At 37.2% G+C, this 13,181-nt stretch overlaps 1 protein-coding gene across 1 annotated transcript in view; it reads left to right on the top strand.

Annotated features, from left to right (window-relative positions):
* The window catches only part of neto1l (neuropilin (NRP) and tolloid (TLL)-like 1, like), a gene marked incomplete at its 5' end in the record, with an annotated part of 116,621 nt that overhangs the window by 80,110 nt on the left and 23,330 nt on the right, over positions 1 to 13,181 (top strand). Inside the window, 2 exons of the mRNA XM_081352588.1 lie at positions 7,386 to 7,427; positions 7,524 to 7,651. Coding sequence (XP_081208714.1) covers positions 7,386 to 7,427; positions 7,524 to 7,651 — 170 coding nt within the window. The remainder of the gene's footprint in view (positions 1 to 7,385; positions 7,428 to 7,523; positions 7,652 to 13,181) is intronic.

Here is a 13,181-nt window from a genome sequence, read left to right on the forward strand (position 1 = left end):
GGGAACGAGTACTGCGTTCTCTGCCGTGCGTACGGTTCACTCTGGTTCGCTTCGGCGATCAAAATCAAGTGAATCAGCCTTCTCGAGCTCTTTTTATAGAGGTAAGCCACGCCCGTTTCGGCGGGAAGTGGCGAGGAGGGCGCGAAGCGCCCTCATTGGCCTGACGTCATCTCAGGCCTCGCTCGATAGGCTTAAGCAGTTGCCGCAGAGCAGCCAATGAGCGAGCAAGCCGTCTCGCCATAGCTGACTGCTGGTGCCGCAACGCGTTTTACATATATGAAAATTAAAGGATAATTTTTTGCTTCAGTGTTTCGTGAAAAGAGACTTTTCCCGTAGCGTTTTGATAAAACGCAGTACTCGTTCCCTCTTCTAGAGAGAACCGAGGTTACGTTAGTAACCGAGTACGTTTTCAGCGTAGTTCAATGAGTTGGTGTTTCCTGAAACCATAGTTCCAACGAAAATTCGCAAACAGCCTTGCAAAGTTGTGTGGATGGAACGACAGCCCTCGACCTGTGGTTAGAATCATAGTTTCTTGTTTGCATGACAAATTTTGCAGGACATGCACACATGCTCTAGTACACATGGAGGAGTCTATGATTCAATCAGAAAATAAAGCAAAATAACTGAGAAAAATGAGAAGTAGTACTCAGATGCCATGTCTGTAATTTATAGCAAAAGATCTTGGAACTCAAATGGATTAATTAAAAGAAGTTATTACTCCACCACCTGCGTGAAATCATTACCAACATAGTCGAAAGACTAATTTTATGACAATACTGCTTCGGGAAACAGTTGATTTCTTCAAACGATGCATCATACTATAGTAGTTAACCAGCGAGTTACGTCATTGTTCGGGAAATGCACCCCAATTGTCATGTTGTCAGCTTGGAAATAAAATAATTGTTACTTTTCCCTTTTTTATATATTTTCATTATTTATTTAAATTGTTTGTGTGCGCGCACACACATGTTGGGTTTCCATGTTTTATGGGGACTTTCCATAGACATAATGATTTTTATACTGTAAAAACTGTATATTCTAGCCCCTAACCCTTCCTCTAAAAACAACCCTTACAGAAAACTTTCTGCATTTTTACATTTTCAAGAAAATATCATTCTGTATGATTTATATGATTTATAAGCTGTTTTCCTTATAGGGATTAAAAAATGTCCCCACGTGGTCAAATACCTGAACCACACACACACACACACACACACACACACACACACACACACACACACACACACACACACACACACACGTGTATAGATGTCAACCTGAAAATGTAAAAAATAATTTTCCTGTTTTTTTTTTTTTTTTTCATTTCATAACCATGCAATATATTTTATTATAGTTATTTTGAGATAATCAATTGTTCAGTTTAATCCATCTGCTCAGACCTTTGCTGTGAAATACTGTTTAATAATAAATCTATAAATGGCGCTGTTTTTGTTTTGTGCTTTTGTTAGCCAAGTCTTTTCAATTTTTAAAGGCTGTATCTGAGATAACAGATACAATCAGGCACCTTACCTGCTTTGCAGATGTTGAACGTTGAATTACCACACAAAAGAATATCCTTTTTACATAGGCCTATTCATTGTAATTTCATATCTCCTATCTCACATTTAAATATATGAGTGTCTTTTCCTTCACTCTTCTTGATGATAGATGCCTTTAGATAACCTTTAGAGGAATCCTGTATATTACACGTGACTATGGCTGAAGACTGATCCCATGGGGTCTGCTGGACCTTGTGGGTTAAGTGATGCCACATCCAAATCATAAATCAGTCCAGCAACCAGCTCTCTTGACCTGAAGGTCATTGTTTCATTAACTTCCTGCCACTCTGAATTTTCCATCCATATCTACCCCCACAAATACAGAAGTTGTTGCTTCTGCGATGGTCCTACCTACCTACACACGCACACACACACACACACACACACACACACACACACACACACACACACACACACACACACACACACACACACACACACACACACATTTACTTTATTGCTTATGCCTTATTGATTCTTGAAGTGGTAATATTCTAACTGATCTACTACAGTGTTTATAAATCTTGGCTGTTTGGAAGCAGCCACATTCTCTCTCATGTTGATTGACAGCCCATTGCCCCTGGTTTACCCTCAAATAGGCGTCAGATCTCTGGCAAAGGGAATTGAACGGACAGAAGGGTGTTTTCAACTTTACAGCAGCCCATCCACAGGGAAGAGCAGCTTTCCCTTCGGCTCACGCCGCTTACGCTGTGGGTGGGTGTCGGTGCTACTCTTTCACGAGATTATCAGATAAAGAATAAGGAGGATGACAGACAAGTACAATCAGATAACACCCCTACACTCAAGCAGCCTTTCTTTACTCCCTCGCTAAAAGAAAGGATCCACATCTTCTGTGGAAACCGAAATAAAGTGTGGCAGCTGCCTTTGATTACACTGTGAGCAGGAGAGTAACAGTCAGTTTCTACAACAAAACAAGGGTGTGGTTTATTTCCGCAGTGTTGTTCTAACTGATCGCTGTATTGTTACAGGTAAAATGTTTCAGAGGATTTGTCTAGGAATGCTTAGAAAGAGCGGCTAGTTTAAGTTTGAAGACACTGGCCTTCTACTGTAGCATTAGTCCAACTTGTTCATTTTGAACGGTCTGAGGCTTGTGGAAGCACACACTATAGCTTGTCAGAGGTTGCAGGTGAAATATAATTTGACAAAAATAAGATTTCTTAAAATCTCAGATCATTTTTGCTGCTATTGAGATGGGATACGGGGGACAGGTTTGGTGTTGTGATTAGGTTTACGGGTGGATTACGGGAAAGGGAAGGGTCAACAGTGTAATTATGGATGTAATTATAGATATTGATTACAGCTGTAATTACATGCAGATTTTTAAACAATTAATTACAATGTAAAAACATATATGTACACATTAGGTGTATTGTATCAAATTATTAACTTAAACTCAAAGTAGACTGTAGAAGTAGATTCAAATTTTTTTTACGTTGCCACTAGTCACCGCCAGCATTTTTGACCATTTTCAAAACAATTTCATGGCCCCCGGTTGTTGTTGTTGTTGTTGTTGTTGTTTTTTTTTGTTTGTTTTTTTTATATCTAAACATGCAATATATCAAAAGAAAGAACAGAGCCTCTGCTTTTAGACAAATATATATATATATATATATATATATATATATATATATATATATATATATATGAAGAGTTCAGATGCAAAAGCCTCTAAGTGCCATCTGAAATTTTCTTCTAAAATTAGCATTTTTGCAAGTTCGTATATTTAAGTTCAATAATTTCACTTTAATGACAATTAATAGATTTCAGATGGCACTTAGAGGCTTTTGCATCTGAGCTCTTCATATATATATATATATATATATATATATATATATATATATATTTTTTTTTTTTTTTTTTTTTTTACTTTTTTTTTAATAATAGACATTATTTTTTTATAAACACTTGAATGTGGGTAAGTTTCATAAAAAAATAAAAAAAAATGTAAAAAAAATAACATTTGAGAAAAAATAACATTTTTTGGCAAAGATTACATCCTGATCGGATTCAGATCAAAACACAGAGTCCATCAACACTTGACCAAAAAGCTGACTTTCAACTCTGTAGGTCACTCGTGTAAAACACATTTTGTTTTTGTTAAATGTTGATATGCTTAATATTAATTATCATATGCCATTTTAGAGTAAAATTAAATCAATATTAAATAATTTTGAAGGATGTTGGAAGACAAACTAAACGACTAAAAAACTGCAAAAATTAACATTGTTTATAGGAGTGGATTGAATACTGTTTATATGAAGTAGTCAATCTCTTTTTCAGTTTTTGCTAAAGATAGTAAATAACACCTGTAACCATAGTTACCGTGAGTAGGGTATACTCTTATGATCATAAAATCACATAACAACAGAAAGTCTTATCTTAATTACCGAAATGCTATTTAATGAGTGACTACAAAGAAGGCCAGAGTTCATCGATCAAATCTGAATTAACCAACAGTGGCTTCAAACTGTTAATTTTATTTTGAATAAGTACTGTATAGAGAAGCAACATTAGGGTAACACTATCGATCAAAAAACTATCCCTTTAAGGCAGTCATTTCGGTTATAGAATTGACTCCCTGTGTATTTTGCACTATAACATAATATTCTACTGTATGAATATGTATATACTGTACACTGATTGAGAGCAATAAGTCAAGTTTTGAATGTAAGTGGCAGAACCCAGTTCCAGTTTCCACACTGTTCTGTTCTTTAATCTGCCATTTTATCTTATTTCGGCCAATTAATCTCTTTTGATATGGCGATTCTCTCACACACACTCGCTCTTTCTTCCAATACCCTATTTCTGTAATGTAATCTTTCTTATTTCTTTTCTCCTCAAGGCCTGATCTGAATCCTCAGTGTAGATGTTGAGCAACATGTGTAATGTGTGAAATGTTAAACAAAGATGGGTTGCACAGAACCTTAACGATAAATTTGCTTGCTAACCACCTTGACCCCTTGACCCCAAATTAATAAAGACAATGTGGGCAACTCTGGCACGCAAAGATTAGCCAATCACAACAGAGATCAAGGTGGTAATGCAACTAAATTAGAACTGTTTTTGCTGTAAGAAACCTTGACTCACATTATAAGTGGACTTGTAATAAATAAATAAATAGCTTAAATGTCTTGCTGCATATCCTACAGTCTCATATTGCCAGGAACCACATGTCCGTGTTCCAAAATAGGAGTGAATATGTCATAATAGTGATGGGTGTCCTCTGCGATCACACACAGTGACCCACATAAGTGCTCACAGGAGGGTGAAATGAGAATGAGAGAAATAAATCAGGATTTTTCACCAGATCAATCCACAAATCAATCAGTCTCTCATATAAAGATAACTGAGGTACAATGCAATCCTCCCTTAATGGGTGCAGACTTTTGTGTGTTTGTATGTGTATGTGTATACATGTGTGTCTTTTCTAAGAGAAGTCATCTTCAATGAGATTCGCTTCTTTTAATGCCAACGTCTCTGTCCATGTATGGATATCAGAGTGAACGGTGGGATCACAGAGCGAAATATCACCCATACTAAATATAAGCCGATCTAATCACAGAGGGGTGAGAGTAATTAAACTGCCCACCTATTAGTTCTGCATAGCAAAATGCCGCTTCTGATAGACTATGCTCATTTATGTTAGGATAAAGAGTAGGGCTGTATTGAAGCATCCCACAGAACATCTGATTCTTATTGCAGAAAAAATGCAATCTTTTTAGTTAATTAAAAAATGTAGAGTTATCAGTTTGCGTCTGGAATCTGAATCTAAATTGAATCAGATCTAACCAGAAAAGCTGTATTCCCAGGCCTAGTATTTTGCATTGCTTTCAGAGTTATGTCAGTAAAATAATCAGTCCTTATTACTTTGGGATCTAAACATTTCCCTTTGTCATTACATTGTTTCTACAATGTACCCTTAATTGCACTTAAAAACAAAACTAACAGTGATTGGTTGCTTTAAATGTCAATTGGATGGTTTAAGTGGGCGGTTCTTGATCAGAATAAGTTGCAGTGAAGACCACTTTTTTTTAAAAGTTTGGCTATATGAGACTATATTGTTGGATATACAATAATGTCTTACACATTATTCTGCTCTTAACCACTATTGTTAGACTGAGTGTGATATTTGCAATAAATGTGGTTCTTCAGAGACTTGAATAGGCTATGTACTTTTTTAAATTAAAGTGAATTTGAAAACAAAGAAATTCAACTAGGAGAAGAATTGAGTCCACTGGGAAATGAGGAGATTTCACTGAATGTACGGTTACATAATGATGCTCCACAGCAGGTTAAAGTCTAAATTGTTCTTTAACGTTTAATGTTATTTAAGAACAACAGGTTGGATCAATACAATTTAGATTATGGCTTTCCATTATTATTTGTTTAGACTGAAGCATTTTTTTTTTTAAAGTGGTGCAGGGTACATTTTTTCAGGCCAACCTGAAAGCTTACATCACCCTGGTTCTCTCTCTCTCTAAAAACTCAATAGGATTTTCCAATTAAGATTCGTGCACGTTTTGTTAATCAAGATCATATTCACAAATAAACTTAATTTTGAAGCCTAAATACAGTCACCACAAAAGCTATAGGTTAGGCTATAAACAAACTATACCACGGATGCATTTCTTAAACATCACCATGATTAAGTTTCCGACAACTCTTTATTTGAAATCTACAAATTGGAAAGTTTGAGTTAGAATAGTTTGCAAGAGTGTGAGTTAGTGTTGGTCTTGGTCTCGAGAGCATTATTGATCACATGCAAACCCAGACACTTATTCAGACACACTCTCACCCAAGTGTTGGAGACATTTAGTTTTCAAAAGCATATAAATGCCAATTGAAAAAGAAATGTTAGTTATGATTAATTGAAATTCCTTCACATTTGTACAATAAAACTTGAGCTTCTGTTAACCACTAACTTTGTTTCAGGTATTTAACCAATACTACACCGTTTTCTCTATAGGTGGTTTCAAAGCCCCTCCATTATGGACAGCTTGCCAAACATGTCTAAATTTTTTCACAAGCCTCTATAGAGCTAGCCTGACTACGTCAGACTTCCTACTTCCGCTCAATTTCATTTCGCTTCTGTAGTCAGTCTGAGATAGCAGCCTATCTTTCAGTTTTCCAGCGGCCTTCGGACGGCCGGGCCAATCAACGAACAGAAGGCGGGCTGAGAACCGTGACGTAGACGCTGATTGTACCGTGGATGCGTAGATTTACTTCACATAATCTGCAAAAGTCGTTCACAGCCATGTTTACTCGATGGTTTTGTTTTCGCATCATACATGTGTTTACAGTGGAAGTTAGATGCGGCTGAGCATGCGCATAACACATGCCATAACCAAACGTCATGTGATTGGCTTACGGGTAACCAATGATTTTAAACTTCAGACAAGCGACCCCCCGCGAGAGAGAAAACACTTCTCTATTATGCCATTCCAGACTCTGTCTACGAAGCAAAGCGAAGTAGCAGAGTTTGGTATTACCAGGCTACTATAGAGCAGTGAAATGAAAAATATACTGGAAGATATTGCTAAATGAGCGGTCTAATCTCTGTTTATTGAAAGCTTCCTTCCTGTTCATTCCACTTGCCTTCCTGTTCAAACTGCAACTCTGCATCATTTTTGAAACGTCAAATGCGAGATTTCAAAAACTATTAAACAGATCACATATCTTATTGATCAATCTCAACGTACACATTGATTGTACATTAAATGGTTCAGTTGATATAACACAGCACAACATTTATCAGTCATCTGAATTATATTTTTATCCTATTTTCTTGCTTCTTCTTTTTTTCAGATCCTGACTTTAAAGACGTAGGAGTCCCCAAACCTCTTCCCTGTGGGTATTATTCATTCATTTAAGCACCCTACATATGAATATATCTATGGCTTTTCATTTTCCGTAATCTGTCTTCTTATGTCTCCTCCACTACAGTTTGTGAGTTTGAGATGGGAGGACCTGAAGGCATCATTGAATCGCAGCAGATCACCAAAGACGGCAAAGCCTTGCAGACAGAGGCAGTGGACTGCAAGTGGTACATCCGTGCCCCTCCTCGTTCCAAGGTCAGTCCCCCGCAGTCAGACCCTGCCCCAACTTCCCCTGCTCTCGTCTAATAACTCTCCAGTTGTTTCCCTGTTGTCGTTGTGTTACCCAGCCTGCCACATTTCTGACACATGACAGCTTGTATCTGCCTCAAGCTGTGCAGTAACCGCCTAGCACTTCAACATTTGGATTCCTGTTTTGCAGTCGTTTGCATTATGCGGCCGTTGTGAAAACATCTCGGGGCGGATTTGTATGCGGTTAGGTGGAATTCTGTTGAGGATAAAAATGTGGCAGTTCTTGGGCGCATGACATACAGCAGAATGAGCTCTCGCAGGGCTGCCGTTGTTTTGTTTCTATGGCAGATGAGAATCAAAGGAAAAGTGTTCATGTGGAAAAAGTCAGGTAGTCCAGTTTATTTGGGGTCAGATTTGGTTTTATAATTGGGGCACTGTTACCAATGGAGCAGTTTACAGCTGCCCTTGTCTCACTATGCTCTTTATCGGCATCCATAGAACCTTTCCATTGCACAAAACATTCTTTATAATGGAAAAGGGGTCTTTAGATTTTTTAAATGTTCTTTACAATAAAAAAATGGTTATTTTAAGAACTGTTCACTGAATGGGATCACTGTGAGAACCATTTTGGATCCATATTTTTTAGTGTATCAAAATACTCATTAATGCTTTAGTCTTTTTCCATTTTTATGTTACAGTAACAGTGAAAAAGATTGGACTGCTCTTTTTAGACCCCCTTTTATTATGTTGTTTTCTGATCCAAATGGGAAAAAAATAAATGCATCCTCATTAGGCTAATTTATTACTGTATTAATGTATTCGGATTGGTTAATTGCATAACTCTGCATAGTCTCATATTCTTTTGTAATATTCCAAACTGCACAATTGACCGTTGTCCCACTTAACCAATTAAAGGTTTGGGGTTTAAAGGTCTCTTATGGTCACCAATGCTGCATTTATTTGATAAAAAAAATTTGTGAATATTATTACAATTTAAAAGAACTGTTTTCTAAATGTTTTAATATTTAAATTTTTTCAACAGTCATTACTCTAGTCTTCAGTGTCACATGATCCTTCAGAAATCATTCTAATTTACTTATTATTATAAGCAGTTGTGTGGTGTGTTCTGCTTAATATTCTTGTCACTTTTGATCAATTTAACATGTCCTTGCTGAATAAAAATATACATTTATTTAAAAATGTACAGTATATATATGCCCTGCATATTAAGCAGGAAAAGTATTTTATCATCAATAAAACTAAACACACTTCAGCTGGAACAGTTGGGTTTGCCCTGATTCGTCAAGTTACCTGTGGAACTGATCAGTAGCATATGACTAAACACAATACATTGTCTCCATTTCCTATATTAGATAGCAGTGTTGACTGGAGAGCAAAATGTGTATTTTGCCATGGCTCGGTGATAATATTTGTGTTTAACATGATTTATTGTTTCAGAAATTGATTTTTGTGGATCTGATGTCCTTCCAGAGGCACAAATCAAAAGCATATGCCCTTGTCCGTTTCACACAGATATTCAAGCATTTTTATCATCCACCAGCACTGCTCAAGGGAGACTAAAAATTTCAGCGCTATGACTCATGATTGCATTTGTATGAATCAGTACACAATGCTTATTATGAAGACTTCAGAGAGTGTTGATAAACCAGTATTTATTCAGCAGACTGTGAGCAGAGGTAGTAGGGAGAGGATATGGACCACTCACAGAAAAATGATTGGAAGAAATCATGACGCTCAAGGAATGGAATAGAATTCCCCCCTTTCAGTTAAAAAAAAAAAAAAAACAGTCACCTTTTTTATCTGAATCCGAATCTAGATATGAATTTGAATCTTTCAAAAGTTTGGTTTCAGTAAGATGGTTTGTTTGTTTATGAAATCAATACTTTTATTGATTACCAGCAGCCATATCACCCTGTAGCCCAAGACTGGTTGCTCACTGAAGCTAAGCAGGGCTGGGCCTGGTTAGTACCTGGATGGGAGACCTCCTGAGAAAACCAGGTTGCTGCTGGAAGAGGTGTTAGTGAGGCTAGCAGGGGGTGCTCACCCTGTGGTCTGTGTGGGTCCTAACACCCCAGTGTAGTGATGGGGACACTGTACTGTAAAAAAGCACCATCCTTTGGATGAGACGTTAAACCGAGGTCCTGACTCTCTGTGGTCATTAAAAATCCCAGGATGTCCTTCGAAAAAGAGTAGGGGTGTAACCCCGGCATCCTGGCCAAATTTGCCCCTTGGCCTCTGTCCATGGCCTACTAATCATCCCCATATACTGATTGGCTTCATCACTGTCTCCCCTCCACTAGTAAGCTGGTGTGTGGTGGGCGTTCTGGCACAATATGGCTGCCGTTGTATCATCCAGGTGGATGCTGCACATTGGTGGTGGTTGAGGAGATTCCCCCTTCCATATGTGAAGCGCTTTGAGGACCCTGAAAAGCACTATATAAATGTAACAAATTATTATTATTATTATTGACAGTAGCAAGTATGTATTCAATTCATCAAAAGTGACTGTAAAAATATTTATAATGTTAGATTTTTTGCACAAAATGTATACAAAAAGTGTGTTATACATAAAATAAACAAACAAAGGGGGGGAAAAACACACCCCCACCCAACCCGCACCACATAGAAAGAGAAATTACACCTTAAAGCCATACATAAACTTAAACAGAACATTAACAATGGAGTGAAGAGATAAAAGAGAGAAGTTATCCATATTACATATAGGCTCAAACATATTTCAACTCTTAGAAAGATGCCTAAGGAAGGGTCCCCAGACTTTATACATTTTTTTAGAAGCATCCACTTTAGAAAAACGAATCCTTTCGAGCTTGAGGGCAGCAACCATTTCAGCCAGCCATTTATGAAAGCTGGGTGGTACAGTGGACTTCCAGTTCATCAAGATCACCCTTTTAGCCACCACCATACCAAACATAAGAGACAGTTGCTGTGAATGTGTCAATGCTAATAGGGTCAGAACATCCAAACAAAGCTAACCCCATATCTTCTCCAACAACGTTTGAGTACCACAGAAAAATATTCTTCCAAAACTCAGAAATCTCAGGACAAAACCAAAAAGTATGAGCATGCGTCCCATCAGAGCTCTTGCATCTATCGCATAACGGGGAAACTGAAGGGTAAATTTTATTAAGCTTAGATTTGGTATAGTGTAATCTATGCAACACTTTAAACTGAATAAGTTGTAATCTTGCATTAACAGAACAGGTATGGATTCACTTCAGTCCTTCTTCCCAAACCTCGTTTGAGATATTAATTCCAGTGTCATTTTCCCATGATGCTTTGATGTGATCTGAAGAGACTGAAAAATGATATACAAACAAAGAAACAAACCGTGTCACCAACTGTTTGGCATTAGGGGGTTGACCAAAAAGATCATACAGATAATGATCTTGAGGCAACTCCTGAAAGAATGTTTAATGTAGTGGTGCACCTGTAGATATCAGAAAAATTGTGATTGGGAAAGATCAAAGGTTTTATACAAGTGCTCGAAAGTGGCAAATTTTCCATCAATATAGAAGTCCTTAATCATGGTCAGTCCTTTGCTTCTCCACAGTGAAAATACCTTATCTGACTGGCCAGGCAAAAAATGATTGGACTGGTGCACTGAAGGACGCGTAATATTCAAAACAGTCTTCAATTGATTTAAAATTCTAATGGAATTAAACACAACCACATTTTTACATTGTAAATTCTTTAAAGACACGGGGTTCGAAAAAAGAATAGCAGCAAGAGAGCTACCAACAACTGACCGAGCCTCCATGTACAGCCACCTGGGTTGGGTGTCCATCAATTTATCAGCAGCTTGATCACTAAGCCGCCAGAACATCATAGCCCTGGCATTAGCAGCCCAATAATAATGACGGAAAACAGGTAGCGCTAGACCACCCAACTCTTTCGGCTTCTGCAAATGGTCCTTAGAAATTCGATGTGCTTTATAACCCCAAATAAATGGCAAAATGACAGAATCTAATTGTTTAAAAAAAGAATGTGGCAAATATATAGGCAGGTTCTGAAAAAGATAAACAAAGCGAGGTAGAGAGACCATTTTAATAGCATTGACCCGACCAATTAAAGATAACGGAAGCACCCTCCATTTATCAATAGATATTTTTAACTTATTTATGGCTTCTGCAAAATTTAGAGTGAAAATTTGTTTACATTTTTTCGGAATGATTAACCCTAAATAAGTGAAATAATCCTCTGTTAAGGCCCGTTCACACCAAGCACGATAACTATAAAGATAACGATAAAGATAACTATATATGCGTCCACACCAACGACCGATAACGTTCTTTTTATTCTAACCATGCGCGCACCCGTGCGCATCCAGTGAAAATGGATGACCTGCTAGAATGGATTCTGATTGGCTGTCAGTGTTTTATCGTTTGACAGCTGGGAAAAAATCGTTCTGAAAGTCATTCCAACGATATCGTTCCTCATTTCTTTATCGTTATAGTTGTGGTGTGAACTCTGTTATTCTTTAATATGGAGAACGATTTTTAGAAATATATCTTTATCGTTATCTTTATAGTTATCGTCCTTGATGTGGACGGGCCTTTACTCTAAAGGGTAATGACCTCTGAAACTGAGCATCCAACCCTTCACCCAAGGGCATGAAAACACTCTTCTCCTAATTATCAGAAAAAGAGCCAAAAACCTCAAGTGATTCCGTTAAAAATGACAAAGCAGAAGAAGGATCACTCAAATATAAAAGCAGGCCGTCTGCATATAAGGAACGTTTAACCTCAGAATGACCACATGGTATACCCCTGATCTCAGAATGATTACGAAGATGGATGGCCAGGGTGTTTCTAAAGCTAGATCAAATAACAATGGGCTTAGACAACAGCCCTGCCGTGTACCTCGCTGAAGAGGAAAGAAAGCAGACCTATCCGAATTAGTGAGCATTGCAGATTTAGGAGAAAAATAAAGCATTTTTATGATTCGTTTGTAATTCTCACCAAAGCCAAACCGATCCAGCACAGAAAACATATAACTCCATTCTATTCGATCGAAGGCCTTTTCAGCGTCCAAAGAAAGAACAGCTGCCTTAGAGCTCTTACTTAAGAAATGTTTCTTGAGCAGCAAATCATCATATTAAACTGATTTCTGAAAGATCATGTGACACTGAAGACTGGAGTAATGATGCTGAAAATACAACTTTCCATCTCAGGAATAAATTATATTTTATAATATATTCAAATAGTAAACAGTTATTTTATATAAAAACAATGTCATCAAATAAATGCAATTTTTGGTGTGTGTGTGTGTGTGTGGGTAAAAGACATCTTTTCAAAACATTAAAAATCTTACCAACCCCAAACTGTTAAATGGGAATGTATGTTTTTATAATATATAAATATTTTATGTATTTTTGCACATTTTTTAAGGTAAAATGTATTTTTAATGTATTATATAGAGGATTAATTCATGAATGCTATTGACATTGACATTTCACATGACATTTCACAACCCTGTCATACAAAGTTCAAATGAT

Source organism: Scardinius erythrophthalmus (genome assembly GCF_964197995.2).
Source record: "Scardinius erythrophthalmus genome assembly, chromosome: 22".
NCBI lineage: Eukaryota > Metazoa > Chordata > Actinopteri > Cypriniformes > Leuciscidae > Scardinius > Scardinius erythrophthalmus.